Below are 21,455 nucleotides of genomic sequence, written 5' to 3'. Positions count from 1 at the left end.
AATTTTCTTCGTTTTTTTTTTGGTTTTGTTTTGTTTTTATTATCAAACATTCTTTGAAATGTGGAGGGCGTAACTTCATTCTTTTATAATTTTTTTTTGTTTATTTTGGAAATTAAATATGTATTATCTTTACTTGAAATTGGTTGTGGATTTCCTACAGCTTGACTTGTTGGGTAAGGATTATTCGCGGTTCTTGGACTCTCTTGAATTGCTTTCGTTACGGAACGATACGGAACTGCTATATAATTGCACTTTGCCCATCCGTTTTTTCAAATACTATTTCGCCCATATCCTGGCCAACAATCAACAAGATCATTTAATAAACCACCCATCATCATCATGATATACGAAGCCTAAAACTTATTTCTCAGCTACACAAAAAGGGCTTGAAGTATCAAACATCATCATCAATAAAGTAAGTAATGCTGCCTGGAACCCTAAACGGTTCAGTTTTACATAGTTCAAACTATATGTATATAGCGCTCATACTCATACTCAAACTCGTACTCGTATTCGTACATATAGATACGATACGTATATATATATAAATTCAGTGCTTTTATAAGTTGTGTAAATCTCTGTCTGCGTTTTCTTAGCCCATCCATCGTTGCGTGCATTCTGCGTTTTACGGCCAAGGAATAATTGCATTAATTGTGTGGGTTTTGGCAAGTTCAAGATCTGGGGGAGCATGAAAGATCACACATATGTACGTATATGTATGTATACTCATGGCAGTGTGATCCATCTAACAGTCTGCTCTGTGTCTGTGTTTGGTGAGAGAGTGCGGAATATCATTTTCATATGTTTTTCATTACATTTTTCATTGTGTGTTCCATAATATTTTGTCGTTTTTGTTTTTGTTTTACAATTTCTTTTGTTTTACTCTTTTTTCATTTTTTTCAGTCTTTACGATTCACGGCTTTTGTGCATTTGAATTATTCAGTTTTTACTCATTACTATATGACCGATATATACGATGCTGCGATGTGTATACAAATTGCTTCAATTTAATGTTCAAGGTGAACGAACAGGCGAACACGTGAGAGCGTGAGAAAGATGTTTTTTTCTGATCTGATCGGATGAGAGCAGGTGAGTGTGTGATCGAGCCGAGCCGAGCCGTGAAGTACAATAAAGTTGTGGAATACATAGATACGACTCTCTCGGGTGCTCCCTAAACTCCATTTACATATGTTAAAGTGCAGGGTTATTATCATCATCTTCGATTCTATATGGTGGTATGGTATGCGTGTATATAAGACATATCCAAAGGGTGGCTTGGCAAAGGGGCAGTGTCTGGGATCTCTCTATAAAATGCAGCTTCCTTCCTCCTTCCTATTGATCCAGCGAGGCTGTTTTCGTGCGCTTCCAAAGCGTTTTGAAGAGACCTTTCTTCTTGGGTTTAGGATTGGTGGTGGCCGTCACACCCGCAGCGCCATTATCTTTTCGACTATTGGTGTTGTCCTTTTTCTTGTTTGAACCTAAACACAAATATATAGATATGGAATATAGGACAACTGCATTATGGCTTCTTACTGATCGTCTCAAATTCATAGGCGTGCTTGCTATTGCTGTCATCCATGGACTGATCGCAGTAAGCCTTGTGCTTCCGGTCCTTGTTGTGCTCTGGCCAGGATTAAAGACAAATTTTTATATAGATTCTGATTGTTAGCTTCAACTCCTTGCACCCACTTTTCTTGGTTATCAGCAAGCTGGTCACACGCCGTAGTGCCTCACGCGGTGATTTGTTCAAAAAGGAAGGCGTCAGATTCGGTGGCAATGTGAGCGGTTTTCGTGATTGTCCTGTACCAGACATGCCCGCGGGATTGTCCCACACTCGGACCGAGGCCAAGCGGTCAATATTCTCCGTTGATGCTGGACGCATGCTACGTTGCTTGGGATACCAGCCGCGTGCCGGTGCGCCAGTCATGCGCAGCATTTCATTGGAGGCCAAGGCATGATTGATCGAACGCTGGCGACAAATTTGGGCAGTGCCGTAATTGCCGCCTAGATGGGATTGAAATTGATAGATAGCTGCATATTCATTCTAATGGATGCACTCACCTCCAATCCCCAATATGGATGTGCCCATATTGATGCTGTTCGATGTGCTTGATCTGGGTGCTGTACGACAGCCACTCGCTGGAAGGGGTTCATTTTGGCGACGATATGGCGTACGTGGTATGTCACAGCTGCATGGGGGAGAAGGGAAAGGGCATTCAATCATCATTAAATTAACTCTGGTGCTGCAATCACTCACCCTCTGGCAAAGATTGGCGTTTCAGGAAGACTACATGAGGTTTGCAGGCGATGCTCCTCGCGCGGCGACTGCTTCAGGCTGCGCTTGGTGCCATAATTGATGTACCTGCGTTGATACGAACCCGATCCCCCATCTCCGCACGAGCTCATGGTACCCATGACCGGGGGTGGGGGCAGCGGTGGCATCTGGCCCAGACCAGTGGGTGTGGTTATGCCGCTGCCACTGCTGTAGTGGCCAAAGAGCTTGGGGGATCGCTTGCGATACTGGGAGTCAATGCTCCAAGACTTCATCGTATTGGCCGAATGACCACCGCCGGCACGATGCGGTGGCACCATCGGTGGTCCGGGCAGACCCTCAATAAAGCTGGTTGACTGATGGGCTGGCGCCGGTGGCGGTGGCAGCTCGTCGTTGAAGTGACGCACTGCTGCAACGTTGTCACGACTTCGTCGCGTATGGCTATTGCTGTGCACAGCCGCTCCCGAGGCGGTGGCATGCACCTCCACCACGGTGGTGCCGCGATTCGGTGGCGTGGCATTCGAGGCCGTTGGAAGTTCCAGCTGCTTGCGCTGCTCCACCGGAGACGGCGGCAGCGGGGCATCGTAGTCAAAGAGATCCGGATTGGAGCTGGGCGGCGACGGTGGCAGCGGGCCAAATGCCGGTATCTGCGACAGCAGCATCTCCTTGGCACTCTCCGACTTGTGCACGCCGGGACGAAATTCGAGTATACGCTTGGCATGGAGCTCTGCCGCAGCCGCGGCCGAGGCAGCAGCAGCAGCTGCTCCTCCAGCAGGTGGCTGCTGACCCACAATGGGTATATCCCCACGGAGCAGGGCGCTAATGTTGTGCTCGATCTGCTTGAGGGGAGCACAGCCGTAACTGAAGTCGGACAACTCTTCGTCCTCCTCCAGAGTGGGGGCCAGATCTGTATGTGGTGTGGTGGCATTCGAAACCCGTGGATCTGAGGCGGGAAAACGTTATTCAGTCTTATATAGTAAAGGTCTGGTTATGGACACTTACCATTTCCATTGTATGCAAACATCTCGTAGCTGGGATTCCCATTCAGACGCGCCTCATCGAACTCCTCACTGCTCGAGGTGTTGTCCGGCATGGACTCGGCACTCAACCGCTTCTCTGTCAGCATCGCTGTCTTGCTCTTCACCGGCTTGATGTGCACCAGCTGTTCCTGGGCCTCTGCAATGTCCAGCGATAGGGCCGCTCGATGGGCGGCGGCCATCTCCAGTCCCCGGCGGGTGTGCGCCGCATTCGCCTCGCACTCCTTGTAGATGAAATTCATCTCGGCAGATGTTGGGGGCGGTGGCAGCGGTGCAGATTCGCTTTGCTCGCTGTCGCTGGTGTAGAACTCGTTGCTAATGGCTCCGGCACCACCACCGCCACCGCCACCCTGGAGAGAGGTGCGCGGTGGCTTTGGTATGCTAAACACCTCCGAGGCACGGGGTGGCTTCTTGGCTGTGGCTCGGCGAATAACGAACGTCCCCTTGCCCAGCATACTATGCTCGTTGTACACAAAACTGTTGTTGAAGTCGTCCAAGTTCTCCGCTCGCTGTTGGTGCTGCAAAAGGAAAGGGCGTAAGGGCTTGTCGGGGATATATTTAGGTTTAAGGTCAGACCTTGTTAGACGTAGCACCACTGGTGGTTTTCTTTGACCCACTAGATTTCTTCTTATTGCTCTTGAAATGTATTTCCCAGGCCACACCGTTCTGCTTGACGGGCGTCAGATCTGTGGAGATGGTGGACTCTTCCAGCGAGTCCTCCGAGTAGTCATCCTCCTCCTTCTTGACCAGCTTCGAGGAGGAGGCCACATTCAGATGGGAAGCCAGGGGCGAGGCCTCACCGCTGGATGTCTGCTGGGACCCCGACGAGGAGGTGGAACTGTTGGAATGTGGATTGAGCATGTGACAGATCTCCTTGTGCTTCTCCACCGAACTGAGGAGACGCTTGTTACGTGCCCCCTCGCCGGCGGCTGCCTTGGCCGATGGACCCGGGTAAATGGTGACCGGATGTTCATTTACGATTGGCTCCGGCAGTTTGGCCAGGTTGCCCCTCAGCACGGCATTGTGCACGGCACTGATGTCGATGCCCAGTGCGTTGCGCTCCCCATTGCAGCTGCTGCCCGCACGAATGGAGGCCAATCCACTTGAGGAATCGGCCACGGAAACCCCACCTAGATTTAAGGAGGCAGAGGTTTTGGCCCCACAGCAGGGCAGACTCGAGTAGTTGGAGTTTGTGGCCGGCGTCGAATTTGCACTGCGTGCCTTGGGCTGGGGGGTTCAGAGATAGAAGAGCAAGGATGGATGGATGGGTAGATGTGTGTGCGGTGAATTAATTGGTTTCCTATTAGCCAGTTTGGTAGATGGATGGGATGCCCGTGCATCCTCTTCTACTCACCAACGTTGTCTGTATGAGTGGCGTTTGCGTTTCCTGGCCATGCTCTGCCTCAGATAATTTGGTTAGATTCTCAGCTGTGCCATCGACTTCATTGAAACTGCCCTCGGGCACTGTGTCTGTGCTGGGTGTCTGTGGCACATCTTCAGAGTCCTTTTTGGACATGCTGTTAAAGTGAAAATTGATTATCTGTATTATCATGTTGTAACGTGTCTCTGAGATCTTCTGCATATGGAGTGTGTGTGTGTGTGTAACGTCCTAATTAGATGTCTGGCGATTGGTTTGTTCAATTTTGAGAAAAGCTTCTTCGCTTCAATAAATTTTCTGACAGATTAAAATTTTGATTTTTTGCCAAGCATGTACACAGAATTTTAAAAATACATCCTCACGAATAAAACTGAGAGACTAATTCAATAAATGGGAAGTCTTTAAAGCAGCTCTGAAAGCTACTACGAAATTCTAATTCAATTACCTTATAATTGAGAAAGCAAAAGACCTAAAAAAAAAAAACTTTTACGATCTAAAACTACTAATATTCTTTTTCAGAAAAAATGGAAACTCTCTTTATCCAGTGCCTTGCTTCACTTGTACTTGCGTTGTATTAATTCCATTAACCCAAATTGTACTTACTTTTTGCGACTCAGACTCATGTAGCCATCATCCTCGGATTGATTCTCCCCGCTGTTGCAGTGCAAGGCCACCGGTTTCGTTGCTGCTTCCTCGAACTCCGATATGATTTCGTCGAGGACTTTGATGGGCTCAGGTATGTCATCCAGTGAGATGGGCTCCAGGGATTGCAACTGCAGTTGATCGCTGCAAAAAACCAAATGAAAATGTAATTCACTGTGCGCTCTGCGCTCTTGCTCTCCTCTTCCAACATTTCCCAATGCCCTGCCCCACACCTCTGCATTTCTGTTGTCAGCAGCAGCAGGAGGGAAGGTTGGGGTTCAACAATTTGATTTCAATTCAGTTAAAAATTGCGACATACTTTTGCTTTTGTTGGTCGCTGCTGGCCATAGCTGCTGCTTCTGCTTGCTCCAATGCGGGTTCCGAGTCTGCTGGACCATCAGCGACATTGGCAGCGGCAACAGCATCCGCCAGGGCATTACCAGCCTCTGCTTCTGTCCCTGCCTCTGTCTCTGCCTCCGCCTCCACCTCCACCTCCAGTTGCAACGCCTCCTCGGATTCAGTTTCAGCCTCAGTTTCGTTTGAATCGCGTGCTCCACACGATTCAGGTGCTGCTGCCATTATGCGATTTTCATTGGGGACCTCCACTTCACTCTCCTGCTCTTTCTCTTTCTGTAGTTGTTGCTTCTTCTTTTTCCGTTTCTGTGCGCCTCCTCCTCAGCTACGTTGATTATGAAAATGTAATCAATGCGCGCCCACAGACTTCAACGCTGCCTGTGCCTCTGCCTCGGTCAACGTCGCTGCTGCTGATGCTGCTGACGTTGCTTTGTTGTCGGCTCTTTCAATTTTCATCTATGCAACGTGTGAAAGTGATTGCTCTCTCTATCTCTCTCTCTTTCTAGCGGACTGGCTGACTCTCTGTCACTTTGTCTGTCCTCTACTTCGCTCAATGTTTTCAGGTCATTAAATTCGTCATCGAAATGTTATAGATGCCTCTGTGTGGGAGTGAGAGAACAAGAGGTTATGAGATTTACAGTTTGTTTTTAGTATTATTGACTTTGGCTGTTGCTCCCGCTCCCGCGCCCGCTCCAAAGCTCCTGCCTTAAGCCCCCCGCTTTGTAAGCTTCAGGCTCCCGTTTGAGAGGATGGGCATTCGCCATTTATTGCCGACGGGGCTATTAATAAATAATTAATATTGATTTCGTAGCGTGATATCCTATTAAGGAGCTATTAGCTTTGCGTGCCCATTTTCAAGCTCTACCCAAAACAGGGCAAGTTCCTCCCAAGGATATGGATATTTTCCGCTGTTGTTCGAGGAAATTGACATTGATTGGGGGCCTAATGGCAGGGATAAGATTGCTGTATGGATATGCGCTGTCAAAATTGACCTTGATTTGTCTCTATCATGTTTCGGAAGCGTATTTATATAGTGTGGATTACACTCATTTGCCAAGGAACTTGTCCCTTAATAATGTATTATACAAAAAAGGTAGACTCTCCTCCAAGATGTGCTTTGTTGTCTAGACTTTAACTAACTTAATCATTGATTCAATACGAATGGTAAGGAGAACCTATAACTGCTTTTTTTTTTGTGGTTAGACTTTTTGAAACCTCAAATAGATGAACAAATAATCTACTAATCTTTAACTTTAAGGGATTTCTGAATATATTTGTATGTATTTATTTCAGACCCCTTCCAAAAATGTCTCACACTTCCTCTCTCGCTCTTTGTTCCCAATTGAAAAATTCGTTTACATTATTTTTGTATATTCACAAAATGTAAGCATATTCGCACGCAAACACATACACATAAACACCTCCAGCCAATTGTAAAAAATTGTTTAATCAAAAAATGTTGTGCATTGATTTTTCAGCTTGAGTTGTTACCGTTACGACCCCTTGTCTGAAAGAGACTGAAGAATTGAGAAGAGGTGCGAAGAAACAACAACAGCAACAAGAAGAAGAAGAAAAAGGGAAAAGAGAAGATGAGAACGAGAACAGCAACAACGTGAGGCTGGCTGGACGAGAGTGTGAGAGAACACTATTCGCGCACTCCGTCCTACTCCTTCCACCTTATCTTCCTTCATTCATATTTTCTATACACCGTGGGGGCCGGCCTGCTGGGAGAGAGAGGAGTTTGGGTCAGGCGCATTCACACACAATTTTCATATGCCCTCCTCCCGTCTCTCCCTACATTCGCAGGCTATATATAAACATGGTTTTAGTTGAACAGAAAAATGTATAAAACTTTTCGCAATTGCATTCTAGGTTGGCCTAAAAAGTTTGATTGGAACGGATGCACTGACGATAATAATAAAAGTTTGCAATATTTAAGCTTCTAATACGGAAAAATTCCATTTCCGGTGTAAACGGCAACTGTCTATAGGAGTTCGAACTGTTACTGCAGCCCACCCACGCCACACACACCGACACACACCCACACCCATGCACAAAAGACAGGCAGGCAACTTTGTCTAACTGTAAAATTTACTGCGGCTACGTCGACGGCGCTGCTTATTCCCGCTTCCCGTCTTCGCCGTCACTTTCCTGAATGAAGTTTCTGCTTGGCAGGGAGTCTGGCATCGATTTTTTCCTATGCAGACACACACTCCACTCACACATACACATGCACAGAACACCAACGCACATACACACACGCACCGCACATTGAGCCGCAGAAGAACAACGAACCAACTTTTTCGGCTTTGCCAAATTACAGTCAAAAGCTTTTCTCACTACCAAAAGGTCAAGTCAAATCCGAAGTCTTCCAGTTGGAAATGTTACTAAAAATAGCATCATTTCAGCAGAACCGACACTGCACGGGGGAGGGAGGAGGCGAGAGAGACACGACAATTGTCGGAGGGGGTGGTGGATGGTAGGGCAATTGTAATGACAGACGTCGCGGCGGCGACGACGGCGGCGGCAATAACAACCAAACGGTAACGGAAACGGGAACGAGAGACGATGAACAAAACAGAATTCTCTTCGCATTTTGCAATTTGCTTATGAATTACACAAAAACACACACACACGAACAAACATATCTACCCACATAGTACGTGCAAGTCGCGTTTGTTGCTACAGAAATGCGTTTAAATGGAGCCAAAACGTAGCTTTGTTTATGACATCAGTTGGCTATACCGGTCTCATGTTCGAAATATACCGTAAGCATACCGATGAAAAAACGACTTAGCCCACTTAGGCCCCATTCATTTAAACTGGATAGCTGCTTGACTTAAACCGCCGAAAATTATACAAATGATAATAATAATAATAACTCCTGAAGGTCCATCCTATCTATCCTATCTTTTCATTCAAAAAGACCACGATATCTTTCACCTGAACTGCGCTAACATTATTAAATTTGCATTATTTTCGGTGGAAAATTGAAACACCCCCTTGGCTTATAATAGGTTAATCGTTCTGCGTAAAGGATTGGAAACCATATTGCTCAATTTTGATGTTCCGTCGAATAATGCCGACTAACTAAAACCTTAAGCTCTGCTTATATAATTTTAAGCCATTGATGAATAAATTTTCTACAAGATTGGCTATTTTTAAGTACTCCCATTATTGTATTTTGACTACAGTAAGATTTAAACAAAAAAGGTAAACAAAAAAAAGTGGGAACGTAAGTGAGTAATGAATGTCATGTTGGGAAGAGCAGAGCAGACACACTGACGCATTTATACACTAACTTTATATATTTTGCGGAGAGACCCTTAAAAAAATTTGCTGTTTTAATTAATAATGAATTAATTTAAGCAAGTTAGGCTGCAATGAATTTCACTGTATATTTTTAAGGTATTGACACACCTTTTGAACAATTAGATATACTCTCTAAATGATACATAAAAATACTGCTCTGACAGAAGAGAGTGCGAGAGTATTGTGTGTATTGTTTGTGTGGGAGGGAGGTTGAGTTTCTGTTAAACGTCTGTTAAATCAGCTGACTTTCCAAATTTTGCCGCTACAGTCGGCGGGAAATTTGAATTCTGTGAATTTTGTATTGATGTTATGTTTTTCCTATTGCAGTCGACAGAATCTACTAATTGTTTCTCTGGAGATAAACAAAATTAAGCTTCAGACGATTTATTTGTTGTCATTTGGTTCATGCAATACTAATGCTAATATTAATACTTGGACTGACTACAGCTACTTTCTCCTGAACAAGTATATCCATGTGAGCATTCACCACTCTCCTCGGGCTGTATGTTCATCCCGGCTAGTTCCTCGGCAATTGATTCCATAGCTTTTCGCATGCGGTGCGTTTGTCGAGGCTCTCTGTAGAGAGCACTGAGAGATCTTCTGGGCTGAAGCTTACTTCGGGTTTGCTTCGTCCTCTGCTGTTCGTTAGCCCCCTTTACTGACTCTTTCTTCTGTATTTGTCTTCTCCGCTCCTCCAAGCGTAGTTCCATTGGCGTCTTCTTTTGTTGGGCGAAGAAATCGGTCCACTTTGCACGTAGCTTTGCCACATAATCGTTGTCAACATCGGAATGAGCACAAGATGAGGATGGAAAGATGACCCTGTTGTTGCTTTCAACCGATTCGAACCAATCGATGGACTTAAAGTCCATCCTTGCAGTTTGTAGTTTATCTATATTCGTCCTTGGGGAGAGTCTGCTCGAATGATGGACGCGTTGGCTTTTGTGTCCATTCAAATCCTTCAAAAAGTCCATGGAAAACGATCCCCATCCCTGCTTTTCTATGAATTCTGTAAATGACACATCTTTACCTTCTTTTTCTTCTTCTAATTTGCACTTGATCTCGTTTAAATTTTGGGGATGGCTGTCCTTCGTTTCCAAATGAGTTTCTGATCTCATGATTTCGCATAATTTATCTGGCAGTATCTTAAGTTCCGGTTTCACTGGGGGACCTTTCTCTTGTTGGTGTTCCAATTTGAGCTTAGCTTCTGGTGCCTTTAGGAGGTGTCCCTGCTTTGGTGTCAAATGAGTTTCTGATCTCTTAATTACGGGTAGCTCATCTGGCTGTATCTTAAGTTCGAGTTTCTCTGTGGGACCTTCCTCTTGTTTGAGCGTAGCGTCTGCTGCATTTTGGAGATGGATCAGTTTTGGTTTCAAAAGAGTTGCCGAGTTCTTAATTATGGATAGTTTATCTGGCAGTATCTTAAGATTGGGCTCTTCTAGGGGAGCTTTTTCTTGTTGATGTCCTAATTGGACCTTAGATTGATAGACTCTACTGGTAGTCTTCAGGCGCTTTCTAACGCGGTCCTCCTTCGAATTCTTATACATGATTATAATTTAATTAAATGTGTTTTTTTTTTTTAATAGTAAACGTGAAATTTCTTGCTCTGTGTATCTAGCTTTATATGATGTTTATTTCATATATGACATATGATGACATATGACATATGATTTCCCTTTTTAGATTTATTTTTTTGTGCTTTTAGCTGCCTTTTTCATCACTTCCGCTGCCCTGGCCTTGTTCAGACGCATCTGCTCCAAGTCCCTTTCTCTTTGTGGTATGATTTCTGTGGTGTCTGGTATCCTCGGACATTTGCCAGGCTTTGGTGTCGGCTGCGATGTGGATGGCTGTTCATCAGGTGTTTCTGTTGTTGAAGCCTTTCGTTTGCCACGCTTGGGACGTGCGGGCTTGGCCTCGGATTCCACATCCGCTGGCTCAGCCTCCGTCGCAGCTTTCTTAGCCCGCCTGGTACGAACGACCTTTTTTGGTTTCTCCGGCGTCTCTGCATCGATCTTGCCCGACATCTTGTCAATGGCCGATTGAACGCGTTTGCTGACCTGAGGCTGTTGGACCCTCAAGGCACTCTTGGCCGTGAAATAGTTGCGAATGGAACCCTGAATCTTTTTCTCGTTGATTTTCTTGATCACCGGCTGGAGGATGTCGTCTGTCTTGGATGTCGTCCAACCGAAAGACTTTCGAGTGAATTCTCTGATCGATTCCACATCCGGTGAGCCCCAGCTGAAGGCATCGCGATTGTCGTCCACCTTGGGATCCAGATACGCCTCCACCACGGCCATGTTTGGGAAGCCCTCGTGCAGATCAATATTCTTCAGCTTCTTTCGAAGCGCCAGGCGGGCGGAACTGCCTGGAGGTAGGCTGGTGCTCTTGTGTGCCTGCCACCAGTCCCGGAACCTAACCAAAGTGGCTAAAACTGATTGGTTGCCGCTAGAGGCAGGGCTGGAGGCATCCAGTGTGGTCGAGAAGGAGGCGAGAATTTCCATGGCCGTCACTGCACCAATTCCATGAATGCCCGTGGTGTAGTCACTGCCCACCAGGCAAGCCAACTGTATCAGCTTGCCCCGATTGCAGTTGAATGTCTGCTCGATCTGCTCGGCCCGGAACTCCAGAACATGCTTGTTCTGGGCGAAGAAGTTCTTGTAGACAGTGCGGCCTCCAAAGAGCCAGATATCGCTGTCATCCGTGATGGTGCCGTGCGTTAGTTCGGTGGCATTCAGGAAGGCACACTGCGCCTCGGCCTCCATGGGGGCTACAATGTATGGTATCCCAAAGAGGCGTAGTAGCTCCTGGCAATCTGTGCTCATGCGTTGGCTTATGGACATGCCCATGCGGTCCTGTCGATTGCGTTCGATTTCCAATTCCTTGCGTTCCTGGGCCAAATTATCAGCCATCGACTGCAGCTCCTCGGAGGTCTTCTGGGACTTAAGGGTCTCTGCTGCATCTCTGATGAGCTCCTATAAAAGTAAGGTTATAGATTAACTAAAAAAGGGCATTGGTTTCAATATCTTAGTTACCTCAGGATCCACAGCCTTCGGTGGCTCCGTCTCTGGCTCGTTTCCCTCAAAAAGAGACTTTGAAGCCTTGCTGGACCTTTTCGTGGGCGAAACTTCCTCATCACTGTCGTCTGACCCATCAGCAGCCCGTTTTCGATCAGATTTGGGTGTTCGCTTCCTGTAGAATGGTTGCGATACCTTTGGTGTACCCGGCGGTGTACCGTTATCGGCCACTGGCGACTTGTCCGGTGTCCTTTTCACCACATAACTGGTGTCAAAGAAATCCTTTATGGATTTGTTTTTACTCGGCGTTTTATTGGGGGAGATTCGTTGCTTCTGATTGTCATCGCTGTCGCATAACTCAATCACTTCTTCGGTGTTGGCATTGGCTTTGACTTTGGAGACTGCTTCGTCGTCGGAGGATACCTCAATGATAGTGCTATTGTTCAGCTTGACCTGCTCCAACTTGATGTTCTTCACGGCAGCGATTTCTTTCTGCAGGTCATCGAGAATGGAGCTAAGAACAGGCTTGGGTTTGGTTTCGGGTTCGGGTTCGTCCACTGCTAGTTTGATATCTTTGACTGCATCGGTTTCCTTTTTCAAATCGTTCAATATAGAGTCCAAGTCAGGTTTGGTTTTCGTTTGGGTTGTGTCTGCTGTCTCTTTGTTCTCCTTCTCTTCAGTAGGCATTTCTTCTTGGCTTTCTTTTACTTCGATTGTTTCAGTTCCTGGACTAGTTTCATCTGTGATTGGTTTCTCCTGAGAATCTTCAATGATCTTCAATTCCTCACTCTCAGGTACCTCTATGAAATCTTCATCGTCTTCGCTTTCATCTGCCGCTTTTTCCTTGCCAGAGTCCTCTTCGAATATATCCGCAAACAGATCATTGGTGGGCTTTAGATTATTAGTGATGTCCAAACGAATTTCTAGACCAGCCGATGCCTTTGTTTCCACAACTTCCTCCAAATCAGAGTCCGTATCGGTGTCTATAATCTGTACCTTATCCTCTAGGAGACTCTTCTTGCTCTCTTCAATGGCCTTTGAGAGTTGCTTGGCCTCCTCCACGGAATCGTTTGCTATATCGACGGGGACTACAGTTGTGCCTAGTAAGTGTTCGAGGCTTTGCGTATCATTCAATTGAGTGGACTCCATTATGTTGCCCACCTCCTCATCGTTCATGCCGCCATATTCAATCATGTATGCTCTGGCCGGACCCTTGGCTGCGTGTCGCAACTGTTTGCTTTGAGCACGATTGAGCCGCAACTCCTGATCCGAGTCATAGTCGTAGTCCTTCTCGTCATACACTTTTGTGGTGCTCTCTTCCAGTGAGAGGGCCAAGGCCTGCGCCAAGTCCGCATCGTATTCAGTGCCCATTTCAACAGTCTCCGCCTTGCTGGATGTAGATGGCTTCTCCTCATCAACTGGCGGCTTTGTCTCTGGCAGCTCCTCAATTGTCTCCATTTTCATCTCGGTTTTGGTGCTTTCCAATGCCTTCTTCTTGAGATCCCTGACCAGCAGGAATCGCGTATGCTCATCCGAGCTGATTTGCCGCGTGCTCTGCTCTATGGCCGTGGGCGTTACAATGCCCTCCTCGCTGAAAAAGTCACACAGCTCGGAATAGGTAAGCGTGTGTCCGCCCATTTCCTGTTCCGCCTGCTCCAGGCTCTCCTGGACGGCGCGTCGCTTCAGCAGACGCTTCATCTGGAAGGAGCAGAAGTCATCGCTGCGGGCGGGTAACTCATGCAGGCGCCCCCAGGAAGACTGTTTGCGCGTCTCCTTGATGTCGGTGAGTATCTCGTGACGAACGTCGGCGGGAAGGTTCTTAAAGTTCTGACTCTTGACATCGATGGCCTGCAGACTCGAATTGTACGCATGCCGAGCGGTGGACTCATCAAATGAGCTATCCGAAGTGGCACTGGCACTGGTGTAGTCCAAATCCTGGTCGCTTTCATCTGGGTTATCCTGCCCAGCGGCCGAAGCCGGCAACTCTGGCAGCTTAAATAGATCATCCTCATCGTTTTTGGACTTGCTGGGCGGCGGTCGTTTCACTGGTGATTTCAACAAAAGCTCAGCATTCTTGCCCAGCGCCTGTTGCACCACCTTCTCCCTGGCCAGGGACTGCAAGAGAAGAGCCTGTATGCGGTCTGCTTCGTTGCTAAGTTTATTGCGCTGCTGCTGACGACGCGCCTAAAAAGAGCGCATCAACAAAGGTTAGTCTTGCAAGTGCGAAAAGGACAGAGGCAAAACAATAACCCACAATCGTATCCCTTTTCAGTTGAGGCGTACATCCATCGAATATGAAGACTGGCCTCACCCGGTAGTAGAGCAGCTTGCACAGGCGATGAAACAAACCCAAAAGATGGGCATTGTTCAGAGCGGAGCCCTTGTTATCCTGGAAACCCTTCACAACCTGATGCAGCCATATGGATATGTCTGCAAGGCCGTAGTTACAATTGAAATTAGATATAATTTCACAAAGCCGTGAAATCGAAGACTCACCCACGGCCAGTATTTTCCCTTCTAAAGTCTCAACCGGCACGGGCTTGCCGCAGGGCTCAATTAGCTTCCACAAGCCCGTGACTCCCATGCTTCATGCAAATATACAACACCAATAATATAAAACATGCAAAATAAAATAAATCACTAAAGAGACGCGAGTCTGATGCAGCTGATCAAGTACACCGGGTAGTAGTGTTGTAAGCTGCCACGAAAAGTGCTGTGAGTACAGGAGACATTGGAGTGAATGCACGGTTCTGGAAATTAATAGACAACAAAACATGCTGACTTCTTTGTTTATGTAGATTTGTTTATAATGGATACCATCGAATATGTGTGTGGAGTTTTCGATCCTTACAATAAAATGATATATGTACTAAGTTTAAGCCTAAGGTAACATATTCTTTAACATGATTCGACTTAGGGCTATATTTGATTAAGTTGCCTCTTCGGTTGCTCCACTGCCACTGGCAGAGACATCTGCAGCACCACTGGCATCCTTCTTGCTGGCCTTGCTGTCCTTTTTGTCCTTCACAACTTTGCGATACACTTCCAGATCCTGCGACAGCGACGGCACGAAACTCTCAAAGTCCAGTTCCGTTAGGGTCTGCATTATATCCTTTGCCGTGATGGTCTTGTGGTTCTGTTTGTGTGCCAGTGCCGTCGATGAGGATGTCACAAAAATTGTAAAAACGGACGCAGCTCTGGCAATGGCCGCACGCGCCTCCTTGCTCACGTTCGCCCCATCGGGCAAGGCCTCCTTGATTAGCCGTGCAATCACTGCATTGGGTAGGTTCAAATCCTCAATACGTTCAACCATTTTCTGCTGCGGTACCTTGTCCTTTAGCTAACTTAACGTTTAAAATGCTGAATGTTGGATGTGATCCGGCGTCCGTCTCTTCCCGCGTAAACAAAACAGCTGACGGTGCTGGAAAACACCAACGCATGAAATGCAGCGATCTGGCAGCACCATTAATTTAGTCCAACTTTGCGCTTTATTTTCGCCATTCAATTGTTTATGTACTTTTGGTAAACTATTACCAAAAAGTCGGCATAAATGTGCAACCAGCTTCGGCGTGACTTTAAATATATTTTCTGCGAACACAGGTGATAAGAGCCTTGTGCGTGTGCCAACGAATTTAAGCGCCACGCACAGCACATGGAGCAGAGCGCGCCAGCGACGCCAAAGAAGCGCAAACACAGCGAGTACCACGATCCAGACTATCTCCAAACAGCTTCAACTAATGAAGATAATGAGGATGCAGCTACAAACCGGGAAAAGCGCACGAAAGTGGAGACGGAGTCGGCGGCCGAGGAGGAGGAAGAGTTGGATAAATCAGCTCAGACACAGCGTGTGCCCGTGCCAGACACAACGGAGAAGTTCGAGCGTATCTGTGAGATTGTCCGCGTAGAATTTCAGAGAGAAATCTCGCTTAAGGATGAGCAGCTGGCCGAGATAGATAGACGACTGCTGCAGGCCCGTCAACTGCTAGACAAGCTGCGCTTTGAAGTGGTCAGCGAGTACTATCGGAAGCAACAGGTTCCCCTCACAGCGGGCGACGTGGCCAAAGTGCGCGGTGGCGAATCACTGTTCAGCGATGAGAGCGCTGGTCCACAGTTGCCTCTGCATCCGGCCATTAAGAAGATTGTCGGAAAGCGCCCATTGCTCATCCAGAACCACCTGCCAGAGCGCACGGCTGCCACACTGGCCAAGCAGACGATAAGGCAGCGAAACCCAGCGCACCGCCGTGCGGAGCGTCGCAGACAGCAAAAAATTCGCGAGCAGGGAATCGTCATCGATCATTCAAAAGATCAACAGCAGCAATCAATCAATATCAAGGTGGAGGATGAGCAGCCATGCACCAGTCGTCAGGCACACGAGCGGCAACAGCAGCAGCAGCAACTGGAGCTGAATGCTTCGCGATTGAACAACAAGAACAAATTTAACTTTGTGGTGGGCAACACGTCCAAATACATTGGCGGGGAAGGCAAAACTACATTGGAGAATGGTGGCCAGGCCCTTGTCTACAAATGGCTGGTCTATGTCCAGGGCAAAGATCTGCCAAAACCCCTGGAGACGTACATCAAGAAGGTAAGTCTGTCGCTGGTAGCCAGTGCAACCTTTTCAACCCTTTCCCTTGTCGTTTTAGGTACGCTTTCAGCTGCATCATTCGTATCGGCCCAACGACATCGTGGATGTTCATGCGCCGCCATTTCAGTTGATTCGTCGTGGCTGGGGCGAGTTCCCCATGCGGATACAGCTGTTCTTCCAGGAGCATCTGCGCCAGAAGCCCGTGCAGCTCATGCACACGGTCGTGCTGGATAAGACAATGTGTGGCCTTCATACGATGGGGGCGGAGACTACTGTCGAGATTTGGTTGAGAGCAGAACGAGCTAAGGTCAAGCAGAAACCAATCGTGCCTCCTCCTCCCCCAATGCCTGTGGCTGCTCCTTCATCTTCTGCTGCTGCTCTTCCAGCCCCCACTCCTCTTCCTACAGCTCCCTTCACACCCCCCGTTGAGTGTTTAAAGCCCCGGACGATATCCATCACCCAAAACAAAGAGGAACTGGATGACAACCTCTTTGCCGACATCAACAAGATCGAAATGAGCGACGACATCGAGCAGATTGAGCCAACTGTTTTGGTCACGGAGCCCCTGAAGCTCAGCTATAGCCCCAAAATGCAGCCGCCCATAGGAACTATACCGTCGAGATCGCCACTCCGAGTGAATGTAACTCCGCCAAGCGCCTCGCGGCCATCTGTGGTACACCTGCCCGTCAATGGTAACAGTCCGAGCCCCATCAAGAGTGAGAAATCGGGGCAGGTGCGAGGGGCTCAGAACGGACATCGGGCCAAGCAAAACGTTGTCTTCCAGAAGGCGGGAAAGCTGTACATTATCGATCCGCAGCAGAGCAAGCTGAAACAAGCGACACAGCAGCGATCGCTGCTAAAGCCGCAAGTGAGTCTGCTGAAGGCGCCGGCAGTGAATCGCCGCCATCAGCTGGTGTGCATCCAGCACGATCATGGATATGCAGACATGACGAGTGTTTATATGAAGGAGGAGCTGCAGGAACTGATCAACATGTTGCCGAAACGCTGCTGGACATCATCTCTGGTAAATACTGCACCGATTCGACCCCGGAAACTGGATCAGATCTTTGGCAGCGTCCAGTTCAAGAGCATGCGCAGCGCTGTGGAGTTTCTGCTGCGTCGCTTGCCACTGACAGGGAGTCCGAGAGGGGATGAAGAGCCCCCCTTCGTGTGTCCCCCCAATCTGTTGGCCTTCCAGGAACAGTCTGCGTTGCGCCAACGTTTCTACGAGTACGTGCGGGCTCGGCACTTGCGTCGCTGTATGCTGCAGCACCCTGGATTGCAGCAGTTGTATGACAGTGGCAAGGAGCTCTACTGGAGCCTGCGTGAGATCGTGGGCTTTGCCCGTCTATATGCGTACACGCCGCCGCTGAAGACGTTGACACCCACAGAGAAGCGGCAAACGAAGCAGGGAAGCGAAGAGCAGTTGTCGCAGCGTGTCCAGGACCAGCTCAAGGAGGATCCACAACCGCATCTGTCGGCCTATTGCAGTGTCAGCTCCACCAATCGCATCGATGCCTGGATAGCGAAGCAAACGGGTCGCCTTCAGGGTCATGAACAAGAAATACAGGATCAAGAGTTCATCGATGTCTTGGGTGTGGACGCGTCCAAGCTTCGACCCATCAGCCAGCGAAAAGCGCAGTGCGCCTCTGTGGCAAACAATCGGCAGCTGCTGTACCTGCCCCCACCGGAGCACCTTGAGACGGCGACGCAGCTGGTCCAGGACATGTGCAAGGACATCAACATCGGCCTCGAAGCGGAAGAGTCCACGCCGGGTGTCTTACAGTCGCTCTCCCTGACACTGCTCGGCCGTGTGCTGAGCATGTTTGTGGAGCGACTGGTGCGCCGTTCTGTGGCAGTTAAGCTCCACCGGGACACCATTGAACAGCTGCCGCGGCCCGCCGCCAATGTGCCGCTCTGCCTGCAGCCATACGACATTGGTCGGGCGATTGCGCAGTGCCCGGATTTGGATTTCCTTGGGAATAGCCACCTGGGGGTGACTCCCATTGAGCCGCAGCCGTAGCTGTGGGAATTTATTTGTTTTTTAGCAGCACGCAATTCACAGTTCAAATTCTCCTGGGATATTAGTCGATATCTACGTGTAATCTTTGTTTGACTAAGCTTTAAAATAAGGAATTAAATTAATTAATTTAACACAGACAAGTTCTTCGGCTGGATAGAGCGGAGAGGGTATCGACGGTGCGACTTTTCTCTGTGTGCTCAGAAGTATGCTGCAAAATATTTCACATTTCCTTTTTTGTCGGTTTCCGCTAATTACCGAAATTCTCAATACCACCAGGCGGGAGGCGAGCAAAAGAGATCACTCGATATTGTGCATCCATCCTCTTCGCATTGCATTTCTCTTTTGGCGCCCGTTATGTTCTCTTTATGGCCCACGCGCTCCACGCTCCACTCTACTCTCTACTATTTTCATTCATACGGCGGGAGCGCGCGCATGCTGCTGGCTGCTGCCTGGTCCATCTGTTGATCCGATTCTGTCCTCTGTTTTTCTCAATCTCTTTTAGTCTCTTTTCCAACGTTCGCGGAACAACTTCTGAAAAATAGAGAAGGAGCTCGCTTCCCGCGCTGTGCCGCGGCCTATTAAATTTAGTTCTTTTCAAAATATCTACTCGTACAGAATAATGATTCATGAATAATTATATTTCTAAAGGCTTTTCAATGCGACATTGCTTCTCCAGTACGTGGTTCTATAATAAGCCCGCCCCCTCCATGTGTGTGTGTGTGTTTGGTGTGTCGCTGTGTTTGTGATCGTGTGACAGAAAATGTGAGGCGGGCGCTAAAAAGTTCTATTTTTATTTTGCAGTAAAAGCCACAAACGCTGCCCACAGCCAAGTGTCTGCCTGAGATGCAAATGTGTAGTACGAATATGTTTCGGATGCTGTTGCGACGACGCCAAATTGTATTCGCGGCCCACACGCCGCCGCTTGATCCTTAGATCTCTTTCTGGACAAGTCCAACCAACCCTTTTCCCACTTACCCGTCGAGCAGCACCTTCACACAAAACACAGACTTTCGAAACGCCTTGGGGCGTCTTCCAATGATGCGAATTCCGTTTATTCACATAATCAAAGTAATTTTCGTGCTCTCAACAGTTGTCGCCGTCACAGGTAAGCGCAACAACAAATGCCGCGCTGCCGAAAGCTGTCAAGGCGCTGCCGTATCAGTGCAATTGCAATCCACTCGCTTTATCTTGCTTTGCAGATTGTTGTTCGAGCCGAATTCTACTACTCCGCGAGCACACGCTGAAAATTGTGCAGCATCAGCACAATTTTCACAACCATATGCACGAGCATGCTCACGAGCTGCAGCAGCAGATCGAGGAGCATGTGGTCCAGCTGGTTAACCAGATGGAACTGCAGCAGCAACAGCAAGAGGAGCAGCAGCAGCAGCAGTTGCAGGCCACGGTCCGGGAAGTGCCACCAGATCCACGAGAGGATGAAGACGGAGAGCTCTTACCCAACACGGTTGAAGAAGCTTCAGTGGAACCCATGCTGGAAGAACAGCTACTGGGAGAGCAGCCAACAGCAGAGCCTCCTGCCAGCAGTACAGAATCTTCGCTAGCTGGCGAGAGCACCACAAAAACAGATGGTACCACGGAGACAACGACACTCACTACAGTGACTCACACCGGCGAACCGCCACCCGATGACAGCTCGCCCAGTACGAGGGCCACGCTATCGACTACAATCCCACCGGACAAGGTCAAAGATACGGCCGAGATCATCATGCTGCCCTGTAGAGACTCCTTCAAGACGAGCTTCTGCCTGAATGGCGGCAACTGCTTCCGGTATCCGCTCGGTAACCAAAGTCTTTACTCGTGCCTCTGCGCAGACGGCTATGACGGACAACGATGCGAGTTCAAGAACTGGAATGGTGAGACTGAGACCCAGTGGGCGGGAAACACTACTCTATTCTAGCCAGCATTTCTTCTTCCGTTTTGCAGGGGACTATGTGAAGGCCCCGCCGGCACTAGAGGCACACCCGAAGATCCGAATGGCGCGCATCGTCTTCTCCTTTCCCATGCTCATCCTTCTATCGACGATCTACGTGCTGTTTGCGGCCGTGTTCATGCTCCGCAATGCGCCCGAGTATCGCCGGAAGCAGCAACAACTACACTTGCACAAGCAACGGTTTTTTGTCAGATGTTGAGCCAGCCCCAAAAGCGGGGCTGCCAACTTATTGCGGCGTTTTTGTATTATTAATTTTGCCAGTTGGGCAGCCCTGCAGTTTGTACATGCAGTTATTTTTGTTGATTTGGAAACGACTTTGGTTTCAAATATTTTGGTTTTCGAATATTTTGTAGATGGTAGGACTCTATGACCATATCTTTACGTTGCGCAACGCAAAGTTAACGCTTTAATTTATTGAATACATTTAGTATACTTAGTAGGATTTTCTATTTAGTTGCAAAAGACGCACACATTAGTAATTCTCATATTTTTTCTCATTTGTTTCGCTTTTGAAGCTTTCGTTGGAGCTTTTGTAGTTTGTTTTTGTGGTAACATTTTGTTACGTTACGTTACGCTACGTACGTTAAATTAACCATAACGAAATATTTAGAATGTACTTAGGAGATAATCTTAGCGCCTACTCCTCCAGTTACCGCACAACTATTTCTTTCCGTAACACTCTGTTACATCCCAATCGTATTGTATGGAGAAACGTATTTTTTTGTAGTAGTGCATTAAAGAGAAATGGGACTCGAAACGGGACAACCAAAAAACGTTCTCGACTGTGTTTCCTTTTATTTTTTGTTTCAGCCCTGATTTTGGTCCGCTTTGCCCTGTATCTGGTCTGGGGGACTGGCAGTGAAGCACGCTGTTGGGTGTTTATATTTTATAAT

The 21,455-nt window shown here is 47.8% G+C and overlaps 6 protein-coding genes across 8 annotated transcripts; 2 read left to right on the top strand and 4 right to left on the bottom strand.

Annotated features, from left to right (window-relative positions):
- Positions 1-11: 11 nt before the first annotated feature.
- LOC108163456 lies at positions 12-8,436 on the bottom strand. The gene is made up of 11 exons (XM_017298745.2): positions 8,340-8,436; positions 5,649-6,282; positions 5,291-5,473; positions 4,664-4,826; positions 3,886-4,536; positions 3,275-3,827; positions 2,258-3,215; positions 2,062-2,189; positions 1,690-2,004; positions 1,534-1,623; positions 12-1,478 (listed from the first exon to the last, which is right to left on the bottom strand). The coding sequence occupies exons 2-11, from the start codon at positions 5,906-5,908 to the stop codon at positions 1,333-1,335; spliced, it is 3,447 nt and encodes a 1,148-aa protein (XP_017154234.1). The 5' UTR covers positions 5,909-6,282; positions 8,340-8,436; the 3' UTR covers positions 12-1,332.
- Positions 8,437-9,363: 927 nt separating this feature from the next.
- Positions 9,364-10,564, bottom strand: LOC108162334. The gene has a single exon (XM_017297026.2). The coding sequence runs from the start codon at positions 10,537-10,539 to the stop codon at positions 9,421-9,423; it is 1,119 nt and encodes a 372-aa protein (XP_017152515.1). The 5' UTR covers positions 10,540-10,564; the 3' UTR covers positions 9,364-9,420.
- LOC108162332 (DNA repair protein complementing XP-G cells homolog) lies at positions 10,541-14,691 on the bottom strand. 2 transcript variants are annotated; one of them, XM_017297024.2, is made up of 4 exons: positions 14,503-14,690; positions 14,261-14,436; positions 12,025-14,190; positions 10,541-11,964 (listed from the first exon to the last, which is right to left on the bottom strand). In XM_017297024.2, exons 1-4 carry the CDS (start codon positions 14,588-14,590, stop codon positions 10,678-10,680), a joined length of 3,717 nt encoding a protein of 1,238 aa, XP_017152513.1. In that variant the 5' UTR covers positions 14,591-14,690; the 3' UTR covers positions 10,541-10,677. The 2 variants fall into 2 exon arrangements, with proteins under 2 accessions (XP_017152513.1, XP_017152512.1); XM_017297023.2 differs by having other exon boundaries at positions 14,261-14,691.
- Positions 14,692-14,788: 97 nt separating this feature from the next.
- On the bottom strand, positions 14,789-15,418 carry LOC108162336 (DNA polymerase epsilon subunit 3). Its single transcript, XM_017297029.2, has one exon. It carries the CDS (start codon positions 15,317-15,319, stop codon positions 14,936-14,938), a length of 384 nt encoding a protein of 127 aa, XP_017152518.1. The 5' UTR covers positions 15,320-15,418; the 3' UTR covers positions 14,789-14,935.
- Positions 15,419-15,483: 65 nt separating this feature from the next.
- Positions 15,484-19,253, top strand: LOC108162333. Its single transcript, XM_017297025.2, has 2 exons — positions 15,484-16,591; positions 16,650-19,253. Exons 1-2 carry the CDS (start codon positions 15,659-15,661, stop codon positions 18,612-18,614), a joined length of 2,898 nt encoding a protein of 965 aa, XP_017152514.1. The 5' UTR covers positions 15,484-15,658; the 3' UTR covers positions 18,615-19,253.
- On the top strand, positions 19,127-21,339 carry LOC108162335 (protein gurken). 2 transcript variants are annotated; one of them, XM_017297027.2, is made up of 4 exons: positions 19,127-19,289; positions 19,416-19,719; positions 19,814-20,485; positions 20,556-21,339. In XM_017297027.2, exons 2-4 carry the CDS (start codon positions 19,650-19,652, stop codon positions 20,759-20,761), a joined length of 948 nt encoding a protein of 315 aa, XP_017152516.1. In that variant the 5' UTR covers positions 19,127-19,289; positions 19,416-19,649; the 3' UTR covers positions 20,762-21,339. The 2 variants fall into 2 exon arrangements, with proteins under 2 accessions (XP_017152516.1, XP_017152517.1); XM_017297028.2 differs by lacking the exon at positions 19,127-19,289 and having other exon boundaries at positions 19,502-19,719; positions 20,530-20,660.
- Positions 21,340-21,455: the final 116 nt, after the last annotated feature.

The sequence above is a fragment of the Drosophila miranda genome, chromosome 4 (assembly GCF_003369915.1).
Source record: "Drosophila miranda strain MSH22 chromosome 4, D.miranda_PacBio2.1, whole genome shotgun sequence".
Classification (NCBI taxonomy): domain Eukaryota; kingdom Metazoa; phylum Arthropoda; class Insecta; order Diptera; family Drosophilidae; genus Drosophila; species Drosophila miranda.
Note: the sequence above shows the minus strand (reverse complement) of the source record. Positions and strands in the feature narration are given on the sequence as shown.

Bases quoted from the DNA above. Each gene is read 5' to 3' on its own strand.
- LOC108163456 (XM_017298745.2), bottom strand. From the start codon at position 5,908: ATGGCAGCAGCACCTGAATCGTGTGGAGCACGCGATTCAAACGAAACT. The intron at 3,216-3,274 runs GTAAGTGTCCAT...TTCCCGCCTCAG, and splicing joins GTTTGCATACAATGGAAATG to ATCCACGGGTTTCGAATGCC. The intron at 2,005-2,061 runs GTGAGTGCATCC...AATCCCATCTAG, and splicing joins ATCCATATTGGGGATTGGAG to GCGGCAATTACGGCACTGCC.
- LOC108162334 (XM_017297026.2), bottom strand. From the start codon at position 10,539: ATGTATAAGAATTCGAAGGAGGACCGCGTTAGAAAGCGCCTGAAGACT.
- LOC108162332 (XM_017297023.2), bottom strand. From the start codon at position 14,590: ATGGGAGTCACGGGCTTGTGGAAGCTAATTGAGCCCTGCGGCAAGCCC. The intron at 14,191-14,260 runs GTGGGTTATTGT...CGCTCTTTTTAG, and splicing joins AACTGAAAAGGGATACGATT to GCGCGTCGTCAGCAGCAGCG. The intron at 11,965-12,024 runs GTAACTAAGATA...TTACTTTTATAG, and splicing joins CGAAGGCTGTGGATCCTGAG to GAGCTCATCAGAGATGCAGC.
- LOC108162336 (XM_017297029.2), bottom strand. From the start codon at position 15,319: ATGGTTGAACGTATTGAGGATTTGAACCTACCCAATGCAGTGATTGCA.
- LOC108162333 (XM_017297025.2), top strand. From the start codon at position 15,659: ATGGAGCAGAGCGCGCCAGCGACGCCAAAGAAGCGCAAACACAGCGAG. The intron at 16,592-16,649 runs GTAAGTCTGTCG...TTGTCGTTTTAG, and splicing joins TGGAGACGTACATCAAGAAG to GTACGCTTTCAGCTGCATCA.
- LOC108162335 (XM_017297027.2), top strand. From the start codon at position 19,650: ATGATGCGAATTCCGTTTATTCACATAATCAAAGTAATTTTCGTGCTC. The intron at 19,720-19,813 runs GTAAGCGCAACA...CTTGCTTTGCAG, and splicing joins AACAGTTGTCGCCGTCACAG to ATTGTTGTTCGAGCCGAATT. The intron at 20,486-20,555 runs GTGAGACTGAGA...TCCGTTTTGCAG, and splicing joins CGAGTTCAAGAACTGGAATG to GGGACTATGTGAAGGCCCCG.